The following is an 18,582-nucleotide window of genomic DNA, read 5'->3' as shown; positions in this document are numbered from 1 at the left end:
ACTCCGGCCGCCGTGGGCGCCGCGCGCAACCAACCAGCCGGCAGCAGCTGCGCGCCCCGACCAGGTCCGGTGCAGCCCAGAGCAGTCGGCGCATCGCAGAGCAGCCCGGCGCAGCCGGTGCAGTCAGTACATCTGGTGCAGCCCGGAGCATCCTAGTGCAGCCCGGAGCAACCCGGTGGTGCAGCCCGTAACAACCCGGAGCAGCCCGGGGCAGCCTGGCGGCCGGGCCGCGGTAGCATGGGGACGTCCCCGTGGCGCCCCTCGCTACCCGTCACCGCCACGGCCGGCGGCCCGGGTCACAAGCGCGTCTGAGCCCATGGCGAGGGGACCCACAGCCGCCACCACGATCGCCGCCACCGCCTCCCCGGCCAGCGCCGCCAGCTCCTGGGCACCATGCGAGCTGCTCCAAGCCTCCGCCGCGCCGCCTGCCTGCTGCTAGCCGCGATCCTGGACCTGGCGCGCGGTGAGTGTGCGGGCGCCCGCGAGAGCCCGGGGCCAGGGGACGCGCGCGGGGACCGAGAAGGGCGCGGGCCAGGGCGGCTCTGCGAGTCTCGGGCTGCAGGCACAGTCCTGGAGTGGGTCTTTTGGAGAACGCCTTCGTGGGTCTGTGCCAGGGTGTGTGTGTGTGTGTGTGTGTGTGTCTTTGTTGCGTCTGTATGTGAGTGTCCAAGAATCAGCTGTGTGTGGAGAGGGCAGGGGAGTACATTCAGATGTGCCTGTGTGGTGGTGTGTGGGTCTGTGTTTGTGAGGGGTGTCGGAGAGTCTAGATCAGTTACATGGAGGTGTGGGAGAGAAAGTCTGAGTGTTTGGGGGTGTGAACTCCTTCATGAGGGTATGAAGTGTGTGAGTGAGTGTCAACGCATGTGTGAACCTATTAAGGGGAGGATGTGTGAGGTGTGGCGTTTCACGTGTGCCTTGGGTGTGCTTGCTGGCCCCCGGAGGGCTGCGTGAAAGCTGGTGACTGTGTTTCTGTGATTCAGGGGCAGGAGTGTGCCTACCTACACGTGGTAGTGTAGGACTTCAGGTCCTATGAGCTTGTGGTCTGGGAGCAGGTGCTGAGGGAGCTTGGGGCTCTGTGTGCAGAGAACTGTGATCACATCTGGGGCTGGAGGGGATCCAACAGTACGGCTGTGTTTCTCTGTGTGTGTGTCCTGCATGGACTTGGCCCTGGGTTAACCAAATGAAAGGCAACTGAACCCCAAAGGGTTGCCCAGAGCCAGTCGCGCTGGGCAACTAGGGTGCCAGGTTGGGGCCGTCTGGGAGGAGGGGCATCCTGCCCAGCACTGCCCTCTGGTGGGTCTTAAATGACGTGGAAGCCAAACCTGACGACCTTTCCAGCAGAGAACAGGGGCAGATGCCTGCCCAGCAGGGAAGAGGCAGGGCCAACAAAGTCATCGGAAGGGATTCCAGAGGGCCTAAAGAGAGAGAGGCCTTCTCCAAGTCCAGTCACAACCACTGGTTTTGAAATCAGAGTATGGCTCCCCCGGAAGGTGGGAGGGTGTGAAAGTAGCCATTGTCTCCAGTGGGGCCTTGGCCTCTGTCCCGTTTAGGCCACCGTGGAGGGTCAGTCCATACTCGGAAGGGCCTAGATGAGCTCTGAGATTTTAGGGGCGTGCCCCTAAAATAACCTGCACTCTTCAACCCCCTCAGTCTACTGAAGAGGGCTTAGTCTACTGATGGGAGGATTTGAGTGTAGGAAGTGGGTCCTGCAGGCAATGGGGGAGGGGCTGGTGTGACCCCCCAAGGAAAGTCAGGCAGGTACTTTGTACCTCCTATCCTTTATGGGAGCAAATACTTTCTGAAGTGTGTCAAATCTCGCTGTAACTTTGGGAGCGAGGGCTCCCCCTTTGGGATGCCTCTTGAAAGAAAGATGGTGTGTGGGAGGGTCCGGGTCCCAGCGCCCCCGTGAAGGCGCTGGGCTTTGTGGAAACGCACTGGAGCCCTCACCTGGACGTTGCAGGGAGCGGGATTGGGGGGTTGGGGACAGGACGGGAAGTACCCCTTCCCTCAACCTGGAATGCGCATGGTGAAAAGAAGCAGGGGAGGGAATGGAAAGAGCCGAGTGGGGAACCCCGACTGCGTCAGGACCCCACCCTGTGAGCTCGTGCCTGAACCGCCAGCCCTGGTCTCTAGCTTGGCTGCGGAGAGCTATCCGGACGCTCTGGCGCCTCAGCTCCGCTCGCCAAGCTTCTGCGGGCTGCGGGAAGCGCTGTCTCCCAGCACCCGGGTGAACGCGTGGAACCGGGACTCGCGGGTGGGGGTACACATCGCCTCTCAGCTCCGCAGTCCCACATCTCTCGGTCTCGAAACTTTGTTCTGGTCGCAGGGACCCCGAGGTGACAGAGGCTTCTCTTTTCGAGATCCTCCGGGAAAGATCCACTTTCCCTTTCCAGGCGAGGCCATCACGGGAGGCAGGAGCAAGAGGAGGGTCCTTTCGAGGCGTGACCAGCGGGATGTGCCGGAGGAGGGCGCCTTTCCTGCAGGCGGCCGCGATGTCCACGATCCGTGCACCTGGCGTAGCTTTGCGGAGCCACCTGCCAGGGGATGCCTGGGAAGATGTGGGAGGGTAGATTCCAGGCAGCGCACCCAGAAACACATTGGCCCTCCCCAGGAGGACACAGACAGTCATTACCGCTGGAGGGGTACGACCATTGTGGTGGCAGAGCAAAAGGCTGAGTTGGAGAAGTGTCTTTGCAACACTCCTGTGCCTGGCTTCCTGCCACCAGGCTCTTCTCTGGGCTCCAACATTGCTTAGGGACTCCCTGAAGTACCTTGATCTGGGTAAAAGGAAACCGCACACTGCGCAGTGTCCGTAAAGAGAGAAAGTGCGTCAGGCTGAGGAGGGAGAGGGAGAGATGAGGCTCTTTGGACTTGCCTGGTTCGGCCCTGAAACATTCTCCACTGAAAGCAGTGGGCTCTGGGCAGACCTAAGTAGAGCTAAAAGGGTCCAGAGATCTGGCTTGCTGGAGTCCATGGTGCTGGGGGCTGCGCAGCTCTACAAGCTCCAGTTCTGCAGCTGGGTGTCATCAGGTGTGGGCTGAAGGCTGGCTCCACGATGCTCACGAAGGCGGAGGCAGGGGGTGGGAGGGTTCTGCTCTATGAGCAGGTATACCGACTTCTCTGTACACCCCCCCCCCACACACACACACCGCGTGTGTCTCCACCCACTGCTAGGGACTGACTAGGGGCTTGGCCAAGACTGACTATCGACCCCTATCCACCATCCACGCCCCCATGGTCCCGCCTCTTCCTAAACCGCACCTCCCCACACCCAAGAACATTTCCCTGGGAGATGGAATTACTATAAAAGGGAGTTTCTAGTAGTCTCAGAGCAACTTCTGAGTTCCAGGGTCACTGAACTTTGTGGCTTTCACCTCCACCCGTAAGATCCCACTGTCTTGAGCAGGGTGCTATGTTTCTATGCTGACCTAGTTTGGTTTAGGCCAGTGCCTGGACCTGGAAGTCTTTGTTCACAGTAATTTTCTTTTTTTTTAAATACAATCCTAGACGACTCCTGTCCTGGTATCCTAGCTGGAATCGGGTGTTGGTTTGATTTTGACTTTTCTCCTCAATAGATCCCATTGTAGTGGTCTGTCCTCATCCCTGCTTCAAGATGGGTTCACAAACCTTTTTTCTACAGATCAGAACACTGAGGCTCCACTCTTCAAGATTAATCACAACAGAAGCATAGCTCCTTCCAGTTCCCTCCTGGCCCTGCCCCGGGCTCCCTTTCTACTGTTCCCTCTGGCAGCAGAGATTTCCAGTGGGCAGGGTGTTCTGGCTAAGGCTATCAGGTGCCCTCTAAAGGATGCCTTTCTGCCTGGATCCCCTGACTCTTCAGAAGATGGATTGCATGCACACTTGAGTCTCACTGGACTCCGGCGAGCCCCGGCAGAGAACGGGGGAGGTGATGGGGTTTAAGGAAATGTTCTGGTGTGTAGCCATCCAGGACTTCAGCTGCAGAGGTCAATCATGAGGACGCAGGGGACCAGTGTTTCCGCTCACTGGTCTTAGGGATGCCTGGGAGTCTTTAATTTGATGGCTAGCAGTCTGGCTTTCCCCTCTGGCCCTCTGCAACTCCCCAGCCCACTGGACACTCATTTGTAGACTCAGCCCATCATATGGTGCGCAGTATGGTGGGATGGAGCTTTGCAGTGGGGTGTGGACCTGACCAAGCAAGGGAGCACCCACCATAAGGATGCTTACAGCTCTGTGGGAGGTGGATCCTTTGCTTAATGGAGGAAGGGGCTGTGAGTACTCTAGTCATGTGCTTTTTTCTTTCACATGTATTCCTCCCTCTGAGACATAAGATTAGTCCCATTTTGCAGAGGGGGAAACTGAGGTTCAGGGGAGTTAAGTGACTTTGCCAAGGTCACCCAGTTAGTAAGGGGCCAGCACTGGGCCATCTGCCTCCTAGCCTGGGCTCCTTGCCCTGGGAAGATTGATCCTCCCGATTTCCTTAGGCCCAGCCCTGAGGATGGCTGAGGGAACCAGGTCTGTCTGCATACTTCACCCTTCACCAAACTCAAGGTGAAAGAGAATTATTCAGTGTGTTCATCTGCACAGATGGGAGAGGGCGTGTCCCTGGTAGACACTGTCATCATTAAGAAAATCAGTGGGCATCTGCTGGGGGCAGGGTATGTCTGCAAGGAGAAGGACCAATGAGCATGACCTCATCCCAGTGTGTAGGGGGTGGGAGTGGGGGTGGGGTGGGAGAACACATTCCTGAAGAGATGAACTCCTCTCTCTTTTCTTTCCCAACCCTTCTTTCCCTACTACCTTCCCTTCCTTTCTGGACTTTTCCTTCCCTTCTCTTCTCTTCCCTTCCCTTCCCTTCCCTTCCTTTCCCTTCCCTTCCCTTCCCTTCCCTTCCCCTCCCCTCCCCTCTCCTCCCCTTCCCTCCTTCCCCTCCCCTCTTCTTCCCTTCCCTTCCCTTCCCTTCCCTTCCCTTCCCTTCCCTTCCCTTCCCTCCCTTCCCTTCTCCTCCCCTCCCCTCTCCTCCCCTTCCCTTCCCTTCCCTTCCCTTCCCTAACTCCTTTCTCTCCCCTCCCCCACTCTCCCTCCCTCCCATCCCCCACTCTTGCCCTCCCCTCCCTAAAAACAACAGCCAAACTGAGAATCCTTTGTGAGTGGAGACTTGGAGCTTCTGCCAGGTCTGAAGCAGTCCACACACACCTGCCCTGTGGTCTTGAAGGCAGCCACAGCCACTTGGAGTGTGTGCTGAAGGTGCTGGGCCTTCCTTCCATTTCAACCACAGACGGTGAAGCCTATGGTGTCACTCCTAGGGGGTTCCCATTCTTAGGAATAAATTTCAGGGCACAAACAGGGTAACAAGACCCCACTGTATGTTTCCAGTAGATGAGAGGCAAGAGGGCGTCCACTGGCTGGTCAAGGCTCCGTAGAAGGACCCTGGGTGCAAAGCGAGGAACTGAAGGGAGTCACTATGGAGTCCAGAGCAGCAGAGAAACAGCAGAAGCAGGGCCCTGTGGTGCGGACTCTTAGCCCGGGAAGGAATCTGTGCTGACATGTCTGCCAGCTGTCCCCCGCCTCCTAGGCACACAGGTCTGCTCTGGGTTTGATTGAGACGCAATTCCAAACTACGTGTCAGTGAGTGAGCCAAGCTCTTTGGGCTGCAGGACTCCAGCCAGAGCTGCTCCCCACTGTACTCCGGCGTCCCCAGGAAGAAGTGGCCTCAGCTACAGGCAGCTGTGGCCCTCAGGTCAGGCCTCCCCAAGACAGGACCACCAGAGGGAACCTGAACACTGCAGCATCGAGAAGACTGAGGACTACTTAGATGCTCTCCTTGCCAATGAGGCCCTCAGAAGCTGACCTCTGTCATTTCCCAGGGCCTGGTGTTGGTGAGACTCTCCTCTCAGGAAGGGAGCTGAGATGAAGCCAGTTACAGCTCAGAGGCGTGGTAGAGGTTTGCTAGAGGTTCTGGTGTGTGTGTGTGGGGGGGGGGGGTCCCTGTGTTAGCCACAGTCACCTCCTAGCATGTCCAGCTCAAGGTGTTGGATGGGAACCTCCACAGTCTCCTCATCAGCCGCTCTGGAGGCGGTGCCAACTTCCTTCAAAGAGTAGCATGGACCCTGTATGTGTGGAGGACCATGTGGTGTATTGGCTAGAGGTGGTTAGTCCCATCCCTGTGCTCTGCCTTTCCCTGGAGGCCAGAGCTCCACTGAGTCCCATCTGAGACTCACATTGTCACCTCCGCTGAGTGAGACAGGGGCCTTGTTTGTTTCTGCTCATTATTGCTTCTTCCCCTAACACATAGTGGTGCCCAGCACAGGGCTCTATAGATCAATAGGTCATCTTTAGCCTTTAGACACATGTGCCGGCTTAAAGGAGCCAACAGGCAGCTTTTCTGCTTCTACAGAAGGCACGTGACAAGGTTTGCAGCATGTGAGATTTAGTTCGGATACACAAGAGAACTTCCTGGCGAGGAAAGCCTTCTACTCTTGGAACAACAGCCTCTCTTGCAGAAGACTGGTAGGTCATTAGAGTGGCCATCAAGTGAATGAATGAAGTCTACCCCGAGCCCGACAGACAGACAGACACTGGGCCTGGCTTGTCTCCTGACACTGCTCTGTCCCCTACCTCTGGAAGTATGAGAATGTGCCTGCTGTCCAGCTCTGTGCACTGACTGGGCACCGTCACTCTGGCTGGTATCTAGGCAGACCAGTCAACTGTAGAAGACAGTGAGAAGAGCAAAGGGCTTCCTATCGCCAGTGTGCTCCCAGGGGCGGGGAAGGGGGTGCTGCCCTTGGCTGGTGACAGATGTTGGAGAGGAAAAAGGAAGAGGGAGAAAGGAAAAGAACTATTGAGCAGCGATTCTGTACCAGACAGATGCACCCACAGTTTGTGTTACACCCTCTTGGAACCCCCACTGGTGAGGTAGCCTCCCCGTCTTGCAGACTAGGTTATGAGGCTTGGGTAGCTCCTGTGGCCAGTCCAAGGCCTCCCTGCAGTGAGGGGGCTGGCTCTACCAGGCCTCTCTCTGCCTGTCCCTCCTCAGAAATGGTCAGTGCTACAACAAGGGCTCCAAAAGAACCTGCTAGAAAACACTGGGCAGGACACCTAGGTCTGCTGCGCCCACCTCCATCTCTTCCTTATGGCCCAGTATCCAGTGGTCTTGAGTTCCAGTCCCCATTTGAATTGGGGTCAGAGCAGGTCACTTCCTGGCACAGTGTACCTAGGCTTGACCCTGACCACCTCTGTCTTAGCTTCTTTTGTCTTTTAAAAGGCAAGAACGGGAGAGTGGGGGCGTGGCTCCGTTGTTAGGAGTGGGGGCGTGACTCCGTTGTTAGGAGTAGGGGCGTGGCTCCGTTGTTAGGAGTGGGGGCGTGGCTCCGTTAGCGTGCTGGCCTAGCTGTGCACAAGGCCCTGGGCTCCGTGCAAACCAGGAATGGTGGTTCACACCTGTAATCTTAAACTAGAGATAAGAGGATCAGGAGTTCAAGGTCATTCTCAGCTACACAGTTTGAGGCCAGCGAGAGCTACATGAGACCCTGTCTCACATAAATAAATATAAATGAATGAAAAGTGAGGGCTGGGGGAGGCAGGCAGATTTTACATGACACACTCCTGTGTAGTGGGCCCTGGGGGTTGTGGTCTGGAAGTTTCTGACAGGCTACATGGACTTGCCCATCCGTCACATGTCACCACTGCAGGCTGACTTTGCATCTTACAGTGAGTCCCCTCCACTAATAACAGCCACCTCAGACCTAAAGGGACCTCTATGGAGGACCCCCAGGATGTGGACACCCCACACAGTACTACCTGGCTTGAAAACATTCAGAGAGAGTGAATCATTAAGCAGGTAACACAAATGGGGCCTGGAGATGAGCGAGCAGGCCCCAAAGGCTATGAAGACAAGAACACAGTCAAGCCCTTGCTTAGTTCTTGGTCCAGAGGTCACAGGGTCACACACTGCTTGGCATAGCTGCAAATGTGACACAAAATCATAAACTAACTTACAGCCTTAAGAGGTGTGCGTGCGTGCGTGTGTGTGTGCGTGTGTGTGTGTGGTTTTATTACAATGTCTTTCACTGTCCAGAGGTTGGATATGCCTGATAGTGCAGAGGGGTCCAAGGAAGAACAAAAATACACCACTGAGCCTAGAAGTGGTGGCCAGTGACTGACCAGGCTGGTGTTGGACTGTGGTGGACAGCACGCAGAGGTTGCTGCTAGCCAGGCCCAGGATCTGGTCTGCGCTTGGAGCCTGGGAGCCAAAGTGAGTTTGGTCCTATAGCTCAGAACTCTCCAGAACCTCTGTTGGGTGATGAATGGTTGCTGGGGCTGGCTGCCAGGGCTGATGTAGCCTCTAGGAAGATACGCTGCCCTTCAGGGACTGCCCATGGCTCCCGATGTCCTGACTGGGGTCTTCCAGGACTGCATTGCCTGAACCAGAGCCAAGATGATGGGAGAGGGTACTGTCTATGGAGAAACTTCTAGTCTTCAACATGTGCTCCACGTATGAACCTGAGGTGGCCGTCATTGCTCCCAGCCTTGGTTTCCCCAAAGGTACAAGTTGGGTAAGGCTGCTGGGACAGGCATGTCAGGTGATGTGAGGAAGCCTTGGTGCCTGGTACAGGGCATATGAGATGTGGCCGCTGTAATCACAACCCCTGGCTCTCAGAGAGTAGTGGAAGCCCTGCCCAGGGCCCAGAGAAGGTGACACAGTGCAGAGTAGTCATGGTGACATTGTAAAGAACCTCCCAGTTCCAAAGCCTTGGAACAGCGATGTCGGGGTCAGAGGAGGAGGAACTAGCTCCTCCTCCTCAGCTGTTTGTTTGTTTATTTTACTTGTTTCAGTACCCAAGGCCTTGGGTGCCATAGACAAAGTGATCCTCTGAGCCACGCCACAGCACCGCTTTTTTTTTTTTTTTAAAAACTTTGTCGTTGTTATTTTTTAGATGGACTCTCTCTATGCAACCCTGGTTATCCTGGAACTTGTTAGGTAGACCTGGCTGGACTCAAACTCACAGAGATCCTCCTGCCTCTGCCTCCCAAGTGCTGGGCTTGAAGGCATGCGCCACCACACCCAGCACTTTTTATTTATTTCTGATACAGGGGTTCGGTAAATTGTCCATGATGGCTTTGAACTTGTACAGTCCTCCTGCCTGGATTGTGCACCTGACCTGCCTTGTCCTCCCTGTTACCAAGGCAAACCCAGAGGCAAGGGATGGGAAGGACTCTTTCCTAAGCACATGTGGAGTAATGTGGGGAACATGGTCCAGCTCCCTGTCCTTGGAGAGCCCAGGGAGAAGGGTTCTGGGGTCTTCTAGTGCCTGGTGGAGATGTGGCAGCAGGCAGGGGTGGGGGTGGGACACAGTCTCCAGCCTCATAAATAACAGGAGCCTCCGGGGAGCGAGGCAGCTGAGCTGCTGGGTGTTTGTCCCTTACCAAGCTGTCCCCTCTGCCCTTTGGTTTCTGTCACAGCCGAGGCTCCTCTGATGGCCACTAGTCGTGGGCGCTCCCATGATCTCACCAGGACCATCAGTCCCTTCCTTCCCGATCACTTGCACCCCACCCAAAGGAAGGAGTCCACTGGGGCTGGCATTTTGCTGGGTTGGATGGGTAGCTCAGAGGCTCTGGGGCACAAAGGCCAGGCTGGGAGGGTAGGCAGGGGACTGGCAACTGCATTTGTAGTTAGCGTTCATGGCTCATCGCCTGAGCCAGCCTGGCTGGTATTTCGTCAAGCAGAAATTCAAGCTATATAATAGCCAAAGGCCAGGTGCCTGGCTCCAGAGAGCAGGTGAACAGCTGCTAATTGTCACGGGGCACCTACTGTCCCAGGCAGGGGCGGAAGGAACGCCGTGGGGACAGCTATGATGGCCACTTCACAAAGACCTCTTTGTTCACTTCTGCTGCCGAAAAGTGGGTCGCTGCTTCCTGGGAGGGGAAGCGGTGTGTATGGCAGGGCTGCGGGTGGGGGTCTGGGCCTGTCGCCTGACTGAGGCGCTTGAGGTGGGATGAGGCAGAGGCAAGGGAGCTTGTGTGGAGGCTCCTGAGGCTGGGGCTGCCTGAGCGGGCAGGGTTAGTGGCTTCTAGGACAGCCAGGGCTGCAGGGAGTGGCTTCTTGGCTTAGGAGATGGCCAGGTCTTCCCTGGTTCTCCCCTCCTCTGCCTCTTCATGCTGTAGGTGAAGACGCAGGATTCCTGGACCAGGTGCCGTGATGAGTTCTAAAAATCCAAAGGAGAATGAATGAGCTAGTCCTGACCTTCATGGGGCTTACAGTCTAGGGCCACAGCTGGAGCCAGGGAGATGGCTTGGTGGGTAGAGTGCTTTCTGTGGGATCCCTAGAAACCCATGAAAGAGCCAGGCATGGTGCATACCCATAATCCCAGGACTTGCAGGTGGGTGTGTGTGTGTCAGAGGCAGGTGGGTCCCAGGGGCTTGCTAACCTGACAATCTAAACAAAAGAGGGTCTCCAAGATCTGTGAGAACCTGTGGAGAAGCAACTGAAGGAAGATATTCGAACATCAGCTTCTGGCCTCCACACAGGCCTACGTGGGGTGGAGTATACACTGTGCACACACAAAAATAAACATATACACACAAATACACATACATACATACAAATACATACACATACACATGTTGTTCTTTGTTTTTGCTGTTTTGGGGGCCCACCACTCAGCTCCCAAATAAATCACACATGGAGTCTTATATTTAATTATAATGCCTGGCCCTAGCTTGGCTTGTTTCTTGTCAGCTTTCTTAAATTAGCCCATCTACCTTTTGCCTTTGGGCTTTTACCTTTCTCTATTTCTGTATACTTTTCATTATTTCTTACTCGATGTCTTGCTGTGTAACTAGGTGGCTGGCCCTTGATGTCTTCCTCCTTCTCTTGCTCCTAGATCTCTCCTCTCCCAGATTTCTCCTTCTATTTATTCCTCTCCCATCCTTTCTCCTGTCTGGCTATTGGCTTTTCAGCTCTCTATTAGTCCATCAGGTGTTTTAGACAGGCACAGTAACACAGCTTCACAGAGTTAAACAAGTGCAGCATAAACAAAAGTAACACACCTTAAAACAATATTCCCCAACATATACACACATACACATATGTACAAACTCACGCATACACACACATAAAAAGATAAACACTAAATAAAGTTTCTCAGTGTCCATGTGAGTGATTCAACAAGGTTCAGTCCCTGTGACCACACCAGACATTTGGCAAGAACTTCCTGGATGCTGGTGGCTGATGGCCTCTGTGTGGGATGATTCCGAGGGACATTTCTACCTTAGCAAGTCCCGCAGGTGGGCTGGGTTTTTGTTTGGTTGTTTGGTTGTTTGGTTTTGTTTTTGTTTTTCCAGACAGGGTTTCTCTGTGTAGTTTTGGTGCCTGTCCTGGATCTCGCTCTGTAGACCAGGCTGGCCTCAAACTCACAGAGATCTGCCTGGCTCTGCCTCCTGAGTGCTGGGATTAAAGGTGCATGCCACTGCCACCTGGCCTGTGCCATATTTCTTTAAGGTGTGGAAAGGTGCTGCCACTGTGAATGAGGTGGGGGTGGGTGCTCTCGCATCTTCTCTTTTTCATTCCTGTCCTTCCAGCCCAGGACAACACTTCCGGGGATGCTGTTTATCTTGAAATCTCTGCCACCACCTGCTAGCCTCCCTGTTCAGCAAAAAGATGATGAGCTGGGAGCTGGGCAGGGTGGGACATACTAGTTTTCTCAGAACTCTTGAGGCTGAGGTAGGGAGATCATGAGCTGGAGGCTAGCCTGAGCTACATAGCAGGGCCCTGTCTAAGACAGAGTTCCATCGCTGGGGCCACAAGCCCTCCAGAAGTGAGAGGTAGCAAGACACTTCCTATCCAGTTTGGTGCTATTTGTCATTGGTTTCTCAGTTTATTTAAAGCAACTGGTGTTGGCTTGCCATTTGGGTCCCTGATTTAAATTCTCTCTTTCTTTAAAATGGCTTTATCTGAGTAAATAATGAGGGGCGTTAAGGAAAAATGTTAAGTGCGATGCAGAGCAGGTGGCATGGATCAGGTAGTCTGCGGAGGTGGTGGTGGATGTGAGCTGTGAGCCACTGGGTGGGGAGGGAGTCTTTGATAGACAAGGAACAGGCTTCGGCTTCTGGGGCACAGCCTGCATGTACTGTGAGTACTCCAGGTGGCATGGGGACTCAGGGGAGGGACCATCTCAGGGCTGTTTGTGCAGGGACTGGGTCACCAGTAGCCTGGGGGAACTGTGGAGACCAGGAAGCAATAGGCACAGAAACTACCGGAAGGCCAGGTGGCCTGGACAGAGGGGACTTGTCAGGGGCCTAAAGAGGGGGAAGCTGCCTGTGGGTCTGCTGTTGGTACTCAGTGAGCAACAGCTGGAAAGCCTAGGCCAGCCTCTGAGGCTCTCAGCACATAGCCAAGGCGGAGTGAGCTTTCCTGCCAGCATGAGAGAAGCAGCCCACTCTCACCCAGCCTCAGTTTCCCCATTTGTCAGAGGAGGGACATGATCTGTGGCAGCCTGATGTGATGGGGGTGGAGATGCAAGGCAGAGCTTGGTACACTAATTACACTCTCCACAACGACAATGTCACAGTGACAGGGCCCATGACAGGTTTCCCTTGAGACAGGAAGGAGGCAGCCTGGCTTCTTCAGGACTTCACAGTGTGCACAGGGTGAGCCAGATTCCACACTGGTCTGTGACAGCCTTGGCTGTGTGTCCTTCCAACACTGGATGCTTCAGAATCCCTGAGCCTCCCTGATCCTCGGCCATCTCGCTGATGGATGACTTCACCCCAGGGCACACTGATACGTCGTTCCCACTCTATTTTCCACTCTATTTCCCACGGAGATGTTCTTTCTTCTTAGATCCATTCCGATCATCTCTCCTCACACCCCCACTGGCTCTTGCCATGTGCCACCCAAGCCACATCCATCACCAACAGGCTCCAACCTCACTACTCCAAGCAGGTGCTCGCCAGCGGCCACTCTGCCTCACAGGCGCAGGTAAGGGGAGGAGGAGTGAGCCAACGTGGTGGAGTGAGGAACCTTCTTCTGTTTAAAGTTTTTTTAGAGCACTCTCAGTAGGGAGATGACAACCCCCAAAATCTCCTCTGAGAACATCCTGCATCTGCCCACCCACCTCCCCGCTTCCTTCCGAATCGGCCAAGTTCTTGCCTCCTGACCAGCAACTTCCCCATCCCAGCCCCTCCTCCTCCATCTACCTGAACGTTCAAATTGACTTTGATGCTGACTAATTTTGCCAGTTGAAATTCTGGAGAGGTTTATGCACACGGTGCTAGGTGAAAATTGCAGTGACAAATGCCAGCAACAATTTCTTCTCTGGCACCGGCTCTGAAGTGCCGGGGGCAAGAAGAACTCCCCTGCTTCAAGCTAAATTGCAACTGCCCATGCAGCCAGCCCTTCCCTTGGCTCTGCTTCTGAGTGGGTCCTATCCCAGCCCTTCCCTCCCCTCCCAACCCTTCCTGGCTGAGTTTGTGTCCTGAGCCTTCAGGACATCTGGGGCCACCTTGGGGACCAAGTTGGAGCAAGTGATATTTCTATGCTTGTTACCTCTTCTGTGTCCCAGACTGTTGAAACTGTTTGATAAGGACCTTCTTCTGTGTTCTGTGGGGTGGGTCTCTATCCACACTCCTTGGGTAGGGAGCTAGGTCATCCAAGAATCCCACTTCCCTGGGTAGTTGATGCTCGTGGGTGCTCTCTTCCTTACACTCAGCTGAGCTATCGACCAAAGTCCCCTTTCCATGACCTTTGTCCCTGGCACATCCTATCCTTCCTGCTCACATGATGGGTTTCTGAAAGTCAAGTTGAAATGGCTTCACTCTCTATTCATTTGTCTCACGCTAGGCATAATGTACAGCTTGTGATACCAACTGAATGACTCGTAGTTCATATTCAAACGCTCGTGTGGCTGGCTCTCCAAGAGACAGTTCTTAATTGACCTCGAGGTAGCTGCAAGAACCTTGAAAAGGACTAGTTTGATGGGAAAGTCCTCAGCCTGGGGTTCCCCGAGCCTCAGGAGCTGATGTTTATGAGACATCCCACCTCCACTAACTCTCTCATCCACTCTCCTGAATCATTGAAGGATACATCGGAGCGATCCAGTAATCTTCCACAGCAGTGTGTGGGGAAGACAAGCTCCATCTGTGTCCACAAGAGCTCCTAAAAACTCAGCTGGTGCTTCCCCCAGCTGCAGGAACCCATCTTTTACAGAAGGGTTCAGATAGGTTAAGCCACTTGCTCAAGATAGCGCAGTCTTTTGAGATGAAACATCACCCCTGCAGCATCCTTCTCAAAAGTAGATGTAAGAGGGACAAGGGACACTCCAATTGCCATGCATGCCTGGAGTGCAGACTTGTCCCTTCTGTGAGCACCATCTCTGGGTTGGACCCTGTGCTCGGACTGGGGCTAAAGCTGGTTAAGATTATTGTCCTCAAGTGGACACAGAATTGTGGATCAATAATTACTATTAGAAATTCTAAAATGGGGAGAGCCGCCAAGTCCATGGGGGACATAGGCTGGGGAGTCACTAATCTACATGCAAGCCAAAGATAACTAGAGAGGGCCACAGAGGACCGGGTCTTGAACATGGTTTAGAAGTTTGCATGGGAAACATGGAGTTGCAAAAACCGAGATCTTTGTCTATAGAGCACCTGGGGCACCTGGAGTTCTGCGAGGCAGAGAAAGAAATGAGGTGGGGTGTGACAGGCTGCAGGTCCCAGACAGCTTCAGTGACAGTCAGCTAGACCTGCTATGAGGTGGTTTCCCAGGTGTGGACTGTAAGTCCCTGGTACTCATAGCCAACTTGACAGGACCTGGAGTCACCTAGGAGACAAATACCCAGGCATCTGTGAGAGGTTATCTAGACTAGGTTAGCCTTCAGCATGTCATCAAGGGACTATCTTGATTAGGTAATTAAGATGGGAAGACACTAGACACCTGGGGTCCTAGTCAGAATAAAAAGCAGAAAGTGAGTTGAGCACCAGCATTTATCACGTCTCTGCTTGGTCACATGACTGTAGATGCCATGTGACCAGCTGCCTCACACTGCTGTCGCCATGACTTCCCCATCATGATGGACTGCATCCTTGAACTGTAAACCCAAATAAACCCTACCTTCTTCATTGCTTTTGTCTGAGTATTTTAATCATAGCAATGGGAAAAAAGACTAAGACATAGCTGTACTCACAGCTCCATCCTGGGACTCATGAGAGGCCTCTGGGGCCAATGGTTGCTAGTCCTTCTGCCAGCCATGTGCACCAGGGCACAGTTCTGGACTCACCATCCAAGATGGGGCTGCCCAGGTCCAGGTCCACTGCAAGTGGTACCAACAGCAAATGTCCTCTGAGCATCCTTGGTGTGTCCAGCACTGTGTCTGCTCTCACTCCCATGATGTCTTCCTAAGAGGCACCTGCTTGTATTGAATCTTCATTTCAAAAGAAACTGCAGCTGCAGAGATGTTAAGTCCCTTTTTCAAGGTAGCACAGCTAGTGTGTGGTCCTGTTTGCTGCCTGCTTGGCTCTCTGCTAACCTGATCTTTGCTAGCCTCCCATCCAGACCCTATATGGCTCTTGGTGGGGCTTTAGGGCTCTATGACCTTATGGCTAGGTCACTGAGAAGGCCACAGGGCCAGCCCCTGTAGCATGAATCTTAGAAGGTCTTATTAATAAAAACAAACCCGGAGCCAGGTATTGGGGTGAATGCTGGAAGATCAGAGAAGCAGAACAAGCCACAGCTTCCTCACCTCACCAATTCCTCAGCTGATCCTGTTTCCTCAGACTGGAGGCCTCTGTGTCCTCATCCGAATGGGTCTCAGCTGAACTGCTGCTCCAAAGCCTAAAAGCTTAACCAGCCAAAAAGCTTAACCACCTAGTTCCTGGTTTTCATGCCTTATATACATTTCTGCTTTCTGCCATTACTTCCTGAGATTAAAGGCTCACTTCCTGGAATTAAAGGTGTGAGTCACCATGCCTGGCTGTTTCCAGTGTGGCTTTAAACTCAGAGTGATAGGATTAAAGGCATGTGTGCCACCATTTTCTGGCCTCTGTATCTAGTGGCTGTTCTGTTCTCTGACCCCAGGTAAGTTTATTAGGGTGCACAATATTTTGGGGAACACAATATCACCACAAGCCCCTCTGTGCATCTCCATCAATGGGAGATGTTCCCCCTGCACTGTTGTCTCTGACTTTATGATTATTACTTCTCTACAGTACATGGCTAACAGCTTCCTGCAGAAAGCATGCAACCCAGGGCTTAAACTTTAAAGGATCTTACTTAAGCAGCGTTGTTTTCTGCAGAAAGGAGCCATACAGACAGACTGTGTAGTTATATTGCATCATGCGAAGCTGAGCAGACAGGTGGATGGGGTTGGGTAGGCGTGTGGTTGACCAGGAAGACATGGTCCATGGTGGTGGGTAAGCACACAGGCTCTGCAGCCAACCCTTCCTCCTTCTGGAACCCCAGAGAGCATGGCTTCAAGGAAACACATTGTTTAGTGTTCCGGGAAGAAGTGGAGATGGGTGGTGTACAGGGAGGGCCATCAGGGACACACAAAACTAGACAAAAAAGTCTGCCTTTCCATGCTGTGAGCTGCCCTAGGACTTCTGACTTTTGTACATGCCAAGCCCTCTGTTCAAGCTCACATCCTTTGAACTGAGTCATTCACATGTGATAGGAGTCTCCTCTGAGACATCACTTCACTCACTCATTCATTCATTCATTCATTCAATATTTGTGGGTCACCTGTCATGCTCACACACTGTGGAGCCCAGTAATGTCTAAGGACCCATCTTCAGACCCCACTCACCCCACACACACTAGCACATGCCCTGGGGCTATTCAGTAATCTGCAGAGTTTGGGGAGTTGGTAAATGTGTGTGTCTGCTCCCCAGCAGCTTAGGACTTTCATGCCAGAGACACCCGGAGCTATGGATGGGTTCACTAGGCCTTCAAAGCTAGACCAGCAAGAAAGGGAGGAAGAATCCTAACTTCCTGTGCTCTATTCATCCACCCGCTCATAGATCCATATATTCACCTGTGTATTGTATCTATGTGCCCATCCACCCATACATTCATGCTCTCATCCCCCCATGCATTCACCCACATATGCATCCATCCGTCAATCCATCCATCTATCCATATCTTACTCATTCTCTCATCCATTCATGTATCCATCCACCCATCTACCTATCTTCTCATTCATCTATACTTCCATATATATATATATATATATATATATATATATATATATATATATATGCCTATTCTCTCACCCATACACCCATTGTCCATTCCCCCATCCATCCATCTATCCGTGTACCTATCTATATTCTGTCCATCTGTCTGCCCATCCATCTACTCATCCTCCCATCCATCTATACATCCTCTCATCTATCCATCTATCTATCCATCAACCCACCTGTCTATCTATCAATGCATCTATCTATACTCTTATCCATCTGTCTGCCCATCCATCCATCCATCCATCCATCCATCCATCCATCCACCCACCCACCCATCTTTCTCTAACAAGTATTTATTGAATTCCCACTGTATTACAAGTGGCACAGCAGGCGTTGGACGTGTGGGGAATGAGACTAAGGTAGAGGCTTTCCCCTTGAGCTGCCTCCTCAAGGGCAAAACTAGAGAGTAAGTATCTCCCTGAGTGGGGAGAGGCACCCTGCTAGGAGCAAGAAGAAGGCTGGAAGGAGCAATGGCCACATGTGGGGTTCAGTGGGGAGGGTTCTGTCTGTGCCCATCTGCTACGCTTCAGGTGCTGGGGCTGCAAAGGAGAGCAACATCCCAGTCACCACAGCAGGACCAAGTGGCTGGAGGCTGGACTCCGATGAGACCCGAGAGGGCCTTGGAAAGCAGGAAGGGGTAGCAAGTATTTGACTGGCTCAGAGCTTCCAGACTGTGCTTCCCAGAACACCCAGTTTTCCACTGGGTACCATGGTACCACTTGGGAGGTAGCACAGGGGTCACAATGGCGGCTTGGCACATAGGTCATGATGGTGGCTGAGGGGCAGCTCATTCCTGATGCAAGGATTCCTGTTCAGTCTTTTCTGTTTTCCTGCCTGGGAAAGTAACACAGCCAAGCAAAGCCTTCATGGGTGAGGACAGGAGGATGAGGGGAGGTCCCAACCTCAGGGTGCCAGGTGCAGGATCCACTCTTATCACCTCTGCGTATGAGGACACTAAGGCTCAGGGAGCTGTGAGGTGTCCTGGGCCACCAGAGGGACATAGATGCCTCAGATTCCTCTCACCTCCCATGCAGCATCAAGTGGGTTGCTGTGGAAATGCCCCTCTCCATCTCCTCACCCTTCCCTAAGACACCCCCAGGCCCCGCCCTCCCCACTGTCAGCCAACAGCTCCGCCTCGCCTCACCGGAGCCTTGAATTAGTAGAAATGTCCTAGGATCCCACGCTTCATTGTGTTTTATTAAGAGCACCCGAGCTGGCTCTGGCTGGCACAGCTGCTGGCCGTTCCTGCCCCTCCTCTCAGAGCAGGGCCACGTGTTACGTGCTACTGTGAGGAGGGAACTCTGCAGATGCACACAGACTCTGGGATTTAGAGAGAGCCCTGCGAGGTGTTCACACATCTCTAATGCA

At 53.4% G+C, this 18,582-nt stretch overlaps 1 protein-coding gene across 1 annotated transcript in view; it reads left to right on the top strand.

Moving 5' to 3' along the window:
* Positions 1-393: 393 nt before the first annotated feature.
* Igsf21 (immunoglobin superfamily member 21) overlaps positions 394-18,582 on the top strand; it is a 224,454-nt gene continuing 206,265 nt past the window's right edge. The window contains exon 1 of the mRNA XM_059255306.1: positions 394-463. Within this exon, the coding sequence (XP_059111289.1) occupies positions 394-463 (70 nt within the window). The remainder of the gene's footprint in view (positions 464-18,582) is intronic.

This window comes from Peromyscus eremicus, chromosome 2 (assembly GCF_949786415.1).
Source record: "Peromyscus eremicus chromosome 2, PerEre_H2_v1, whole genome shotgun sequence".
Taxonomy (NCBI): Eukaryota; Metazoa; Chordata; class Mammalia; order Rodentia; family Cricetidae; genus Peromyscus; species Peromyscus eremicus.
Note: the sequence above shows the minus strand (reverse complement) of the source record. Positions and strands in the feature narration are given on the sequence as shown.